The 6,873-nt window shown below is 40.8% G+C and overlaps 1 protein-coding gene across 1 annotated transcript; it reads right to left on the bottom strand.

Moving 5' to 3' along the window:
* Positions 1-207: 207 nt before the first annotated feature.
* Positions 208-1,932, bottom strand: LOC117326427 (DNA-directed RNA polymerase II subunit RPB1-like). Its single transcript, XM_033883175.1, has 2 exons — positions 1,542-1,932; positions 208-1,100 (listed from the first exon to the last, which is right to left on the bottom strand). Exons 1-2 carry the CDS (start codon positions 1,930-1,932, stop codon positions 208-210), a joined length of 1,284 nt encoding a protein of 427 aa, XP_033739066.1.
* Between the last annotated feature and the right edge of the window lie 4,941 nt (positions 1,933-6,873).

The raw sequence follows: 6,873 nt of genomic DNA on the forward strand, positions 1-6,873 counted from the left end.
GGGACTGATGAGAAGGACATGAATGGACAGATGAGAGGACTAGAGGGACTGATGAGAGGACTAGATGGACAGATGAGAGGACTAGAGGGACTGATGAGGGGACTAGAGAGACTGGTGAGGGGACTAGAGGGACTGATGAGAGGACTAGAGGGACTGATGAGAGGACTAGATGGACAGATGAGAAGACTAGAGGGACTGATGAGAGGACTAGAGAGGACTGATGAGAGGACTAGAGGGACTGATGAGAGGACTAGAGAGACTGATGAGAGGACTAGAGGGACTGATGAGAGGACTAGAGGGACTGATGAGAGGACTAGAGGGACTGATGAGAGGACTAGAGAGACTGATGAGAGGACAAGAGGGACTGATGAGAGAACTAGAGGGACTGATGAGAGGACTAGAGGGACTGATGAGAGGACTAGAGGGACTGATGAGAGGACTAGAGGGACTGATGAGAGGACTAGAGGGACTGATGAGAGGACTAGAGAGACTGATGAGAGGACTAGAGGGACTGATGAGAGAACTAGAGGGACTGATGAGAGGACTAGAGGGACTGATGAGAGGACTAGAGGGACTGATGAGAGAACTAGAGGGACTGATGAGAGGACTAGAGGGACTGATGAGAGGACTAGAGAGACTGATGAGAGGACTAGAGGGACTGATGAGAGGACTAGAGGGACTGATGAGAGGACTAGAGAGACTGATGAGAGGACTAGAGGGACTGATGAGAGGAGATGGACTGATGAGAGGACTAGAGGGACTGATGAGAGGACTAGAGGGACTGATGAGAGGAGATGGACTGATGAGAGGACTAGAGGGACTGATGAGAGGACTAGAGGGACTGATGAGAGGACTAGAGGGACTGATGAGAGGACTAGAGGGACTGATGAGAGGAGATGGACTGATGAGAGGACTAGAGGGACTGATGAGAGGACTAGAGGGACTGATGAGAGGACTAGAGGGACTGATGAGAGGACTAGAGGGACTGATGAGAGGACTAGAGGGACTGATGAGAGGACTAGAGGGACTGATGAGAGGACTAGAGGGACTGGATGAGAGAGGGACTGAGAGAGAGGGACTGATGAAGGGACTAGAGAGGACTGATGAGAGGAGAGACTATGAAGAGGGGACTGATGAGAGGACTAGAGGAGGACTAGAGGGACTGATGAGGGGACTAGAGAGACTGATGAGAGGACTAGAGGGACTGATGAGAGGACTAGAGGGACTGATGAGAGGACTAGGGACGAGAGAGGACAGAGGGACTGATCGGAGGACTAGAGGGACTGATGAGAGGACTAGATGGACGATGAGAGGACTAGAGGGGACTGATGAGAGGACTAGAGGGACTGATGAAGGATGAGACGACAAGAGGGATGAGAACTGATGAGAGGGACTAGAGGACTGATGAGAGGACTAGAGGGAACTGATGGATAGAGGACTAGAGGATGACTGGACTGAGAGAGGACTAGAGGGACTGATGGAGGACTAGAGAGACTGTGAGAGGACTAAGAGGTGAGGACTAGAGGGACTGATGAGAGAACAAGAGGGACTGATGAGAGGACTAGAGTGACTGATGAGAGGACTAGAGGGACTGATGAGAGGACTAGAGTGACTGATGAGAGGACTAGAGGGACTGATCGGAGGACTAGAGAGACTGGTGAGAGGACTAGAGGGACTGGTGAGAGGACTAGAGAGACTGATGAGAGGACTAGAGGGACTCATGAGAGGACTAGGGAGACTGATGAGAGGACTAAAGAGACTGATGAGAGGACAAGAGGGACTGATGAGAGGACTAGAGTGACTGATGAGAGGACTAGAGGGACTGATCGGAGGACTAGAGAGACTGGTGAGAGGACTAGAGTGACTGATGAGAGGACTAGGGAGACTGATGGCAGGACTAGAGAGACTGGTGAGAGGACTAGAGGGACTCATGAGAGGACAAGAGGGACTGATGGGAGGACTAGGGAGACTGATGAGAGGACTAGAGGGACTGATGAGAGGACTAGAGTGACTGATGAGAGGACTAGAGGGACTGATCGGAGGACTAGAGAGACTGGTGAGAGGACTAGAGAGACTGATGAGAGGACTAGAGGGACTGGTGAGAGGACTAGAGAGACTGATGAGAGGACTAGAGAGACTGGTGAGAGGACTAGAGAGACTGATGAGAGGACTAGAGGGACTGATGAGAGGACTAGAGGGACTGATGAGAGGACTAGAGGGACTGATGAGAGGACTAGAGGGACTGATGAGAGGACTAGAGAGACTGATGGCAGGACTAGAGAGACTGGTGAGAGGACTAGAGAGACTGATGAGAGGACTAGAGGGACTCATGAGAGGACTAGAGGGACTCATGAGAGGACAAGAGGGACTGATGGGAGGACTAGGGAGACTGATGAGAGGACTAGAGGGACTGATGAGAGGACTAGAGGGACTGATGGCAGGACTAGAGAGACTGATGAGAGGACTAGAGGGACTGATGAGAGGACTAGAGGGACTGATGAGAGGACTAGAGGGACTGATGGCAGGACTAGAGAGGACTGATGAGAGGACTAGAGGGACTGATGAGAGGACTAGAGAGACTGATGAGAGGACTAGAGAGACTGATGAGAGGACTAGAGGGACTCATGAGAGGACTAGAGGGACTCATGAGAGGACTAGAGGGACTCATGAGAGGACTAGAGGGACTGATGGATCACTGTTCGTTACAACTGTAAATATCTATTCCAACTATCAACCAGTTGGCATTGGCAACTTACAGATTGAGGAAAAATAGTCATCTAAATTATCTGAACCATGACCTATCCACCAAACTCTGATACCAAATGATGTACATGTGTAGGATATCAAAGGGGTTCAGAATTCAAACCTTATTGCCAATGTTTATAGTTGGGTTTTAAACCACAGACAATGTTACAAGTTATGGTCTGATTGCTTGGTGACCAGATTAAGACCTTTCATGACCATCCACATGCAATAATCAAGTGTATTATTCCAGACACCAGATTCAGCTCCAGACCAGACTTAATTTTGAATGACATCTGCCTTTGACACCGTCTAGCTTAGGACCATTCAAAATAGAAGAAACAGAGTAACAGACAGCAGAATGACTCATGCTCTATTCACCATTGTTCTCTGGGCAAATGGTTTTTTTCAAGCAACCTTTTTTTGTCTTGCATTTCACCAGAAGAATTTGTATTTTCTCATTAAATGAGGAGAAAAGATTGTTTTATTATTATTAAAGCATCTTGATGACAATGAAAGTAGATCTGTTACAAGTACCGCTCAGACAATGGAAATTTTCTCATTTGCCTCGACCTCCGAAATCCTGAAAAATCCCTAAAACTATTGTAATGATGCCTTCAGGGGTGACCATGTAGCAATACATTGTCATTACACCAACTCGTTAAAACACAATTAAGGGCTTTATTAGGCAGCGTGCCTTACAATTAAGCATTTCTCTTTGTTTTCCATTTTGGCCATGGTTATACCTCAGATTGAATGAAAACAGAAAATTTTATCTTCATCAAAGAGACACTTTTTCCTGAATTCACACACTTTATCCAATGAAATTTCAGACATTGAAGAATGGGAAACGAAATGGAACAGTACATTTTACAGAGAGGATCTATCAGGTGCATCAATATATATCAACATTAAAATTCTTTTTGAGTATTTAGTCAAAAACCTTTGAGCATGCATGTCTTTGAAGGTTTCAAATGTGTCTGTATTTTTACTAGGTGTTTTTATGTACAATTTTGAAAGACATCTTTAGTAATGGATATGGTATGTGCTGAACACCATACAGTTAGTTGGTCAGTTCTGATGCTAAAGGCAAAAAACATGAAACTCTGGAAGGGATGTGAGAGGAAAATTAAAAATGGACCGAAACAAATGTTAGAATACATTGATCAATTTGCTAAATTTTCAACATTGTCCAATTAGATAATTCAAACTTACATTAAAGCGTTATTAGCAGTTTAAATAGAAACTTCTATGACTTATTGGTAAAATTAATTGTACCTGGTCAATTGAAAACTTTTTAGATTGTCTGTATGCATGGAGATATCTAATACCAGGTGTATATAGATACATGTACCTAGGGAGATATCCAAGTACAGGTATATAAATACATATACCTAGGGAGATATCTAAGTACAGGTGTATATATATACATATACCTAGGGAGATATCTAAGTACAGGTGTATATATATACATGTACCTAGGGAGATATCTAAGTACAGGTGTATATATATACATATACCTAGGGAGATATCTAAGTACAGGTGAATATATATACATGTACCTAGGGAGATATCTAAGTACAGGTGTATATATATACATATACCTAGGGAGATATCTAAGTACAGGTGTATATATATACATGTACCTAGGGAGATATCTAAGTACAGGTGTATATATATACATGTACCTAGGGAGATATCTAAGTACAGGTGTATATAAATACATGTACTGAGGGAGATATCTAAGTACAGGTGTATATATATACATGTACCTAGGGAGATATCTAAGTACAGGTGTATATATATACATGTACCTAGGGAGATATCTAAGTACAGGTGTATATATACCTAGGGAGATATCTAAGTACAGGTGTATATAAATACATGTACCTTGGGAGATATATAAGTACAGGTGTATATATATACATGTACCTAGGGAGATATATAAGTACAGGTGTATATAAATACATGTACCTTGGGAGATATATAAGTACAGGTGTATATATATACATGTACCTAGGGAGATATATAAGTACAGGTGTATATATAAATACATATACCTAGGGAGATATATAAGTACAGGTGTATATAAATACATGTACCTTGGGAGATATATAAGTACAGGTGTATATATATACATGTACCTAGGGAGATATATAAGTACAGGTATATATAAATACATGTACCGAGGGAGATATCTAAGACCAGGTGTATATATATACATGTACCTAGGGAGATATCTAAGTACAGGTGTATATAAATACATGTACCTAGGGAGATATCTAAGTACAGGTATATATAAATACATATACCTAGGGAGATATCTAAGTACAGGTGTATATATAAATACATATACCTAGGGAGATATCTAAGTACAGGTGTATATAAATACATGTACCTAGGGAGATATCTAAGTACAGGTGTATATAAATACATATACCTAGGGAGATATCTAAGTACAGGTGTATATAAATACATGTACCGAGGGAGATATGTAGCTGTATTACCAGGTAGACTTCAGCAAAATAATGAGATGCTCTCTGCCCAGGTGGTACTGAACACTTCCCATGTGCTGACAATATCTCTTATAATTAGCCTCTAAGACAGATGTCTAGCTACTTTAAACAAAGAATGACTTTCCAAACATAACCAGCTCTCACAACCATCACAGCAGTCCCCTCCCAATAATGTACACCTAAGAACAGTCCACAAATAACTCTATTCCACAACAGACCCTTGTCTGATAATTAAAGAACTTATAGCTCAATATCATTTTCATATACTGGTGGTACACAGATAAAAAGTACAATAGAATGGATATACCAATAACGGTTTTAAATAAATGCCTTATTGCTTCCTATTTTTTCAACAACATGACTTGGGTTCCTGTGAAACCTAGATTTGTACACCTGTTATACACAGGTGACACAGATTAGTTACACAATCAGGTGATATAAGTTACACACAAAGGTGATATAAGTTACACATAAAGGTGATATAAGTTACACAAACAGGTGATATAAGTTACACACACAGGTGATATAAGTTACACAAACAGGTGATATAAGTTACACAAACAGGTGATATAAGTTACACACAAAGGTGATATAAGTTACACACAAAGGTGATATAAGTTACACATAAAGGTGATATAAGTTACACACAAAGGTGATATAAGTTACACAAACAGGTGATATAAGTTACACAAACAGGTGATATAAGTTACACAAACAGGTGATATAAGTTACACAAACAGGTGATATAAGTTACACAAACAGGTGATATAAGTTACACAAACAGGTGATACAAGTTACACATAAAGGTGATATAAGTTACACAAACAGGTGATATAAGTTACACACAAAGGTGATATAAGTTACACATAAAGGTGATATAAGTTACACACAAAGGTGATATAAGTTACACACAAAGGTGATATAAGTTACACACAAAGGTGATATAAGTTACACACAAAGGTGATATAAGTTACACACAAAGGTGATATAAGTTACACACAAAGGTGATATAAGTTACACACAAAGGTGATATAAGTTACACATAAAGGTGATATAAGTTACACACAAAGGTGATATAAGTTACACACAAAGGTGATATAAGTTACACAAACAGGTGATATAAGTTACACAAACAGGTGATATAAGTTACACACAAAGGTGATATAAGTTACACACAAAGGTGATATAAGTTACACATAAAGGTGATATAAGTTACACAAGTTTGGTTTGGTTTGGTTTTGTTTGGTTTATTTTGTTTAACGTCCTGTTAAGTCCCGTTAACAGCCAGGGACATTTAAGGATATGTGTCAGGTTTTTGAGGTGGAAGAAAGCTGGAGTACCCAACCAGGTGATACAAGTAACACATAAAGGTGATATAAGTTACACAAACAGGTGATATAAGTTACACACAAAGGTGATATTAGTATACAAGTTTTGTTTTGTTTTGTTTTGTTTGGTTTATTTTGTTTAACGTCCTGTTAACAGCCAGGGTCACCAGAGGTGGAGGAAACCTGGAGTACCCAACCAGGTGATACAAGTTAAACACAACGATGATATAAGTTACATACAAAGGTGATGTAAGGTTCCTCGCAGCTGTACCAATCCACATTCAACA

Source organism: Pecten maximus, chromosome 4, assembly GCF_902652985.1.
Source record: "Pecten maximus chromosome 4, xPecMax1.1, whole genome shotgun sequence".
Taxonomy (NCBI): Eukaryota; Metazoa; Mollusca; class Bivalvia; order Pectinida; family Pectinidae; genus Pecten; species Pecten maximus.

Bases quoted from the DNA above. Each gene is read 5' to 3' on its own strand.
- LOC117326427 (XM_033883175.1), bottom strand. From the start codon at position 1,932: ATGAGTCCCTCTAGTCCTCTCACCAGTCTCTCTAGTCCTGCCATCAGT. The intron at 1,101-1,541 runs GTTCTCTCATCA...TCCTCTCATCAG, and splicing joins TCCTCTCATCAGTCCCTCTT to TCCTCTCTAGTCCCTTCATC.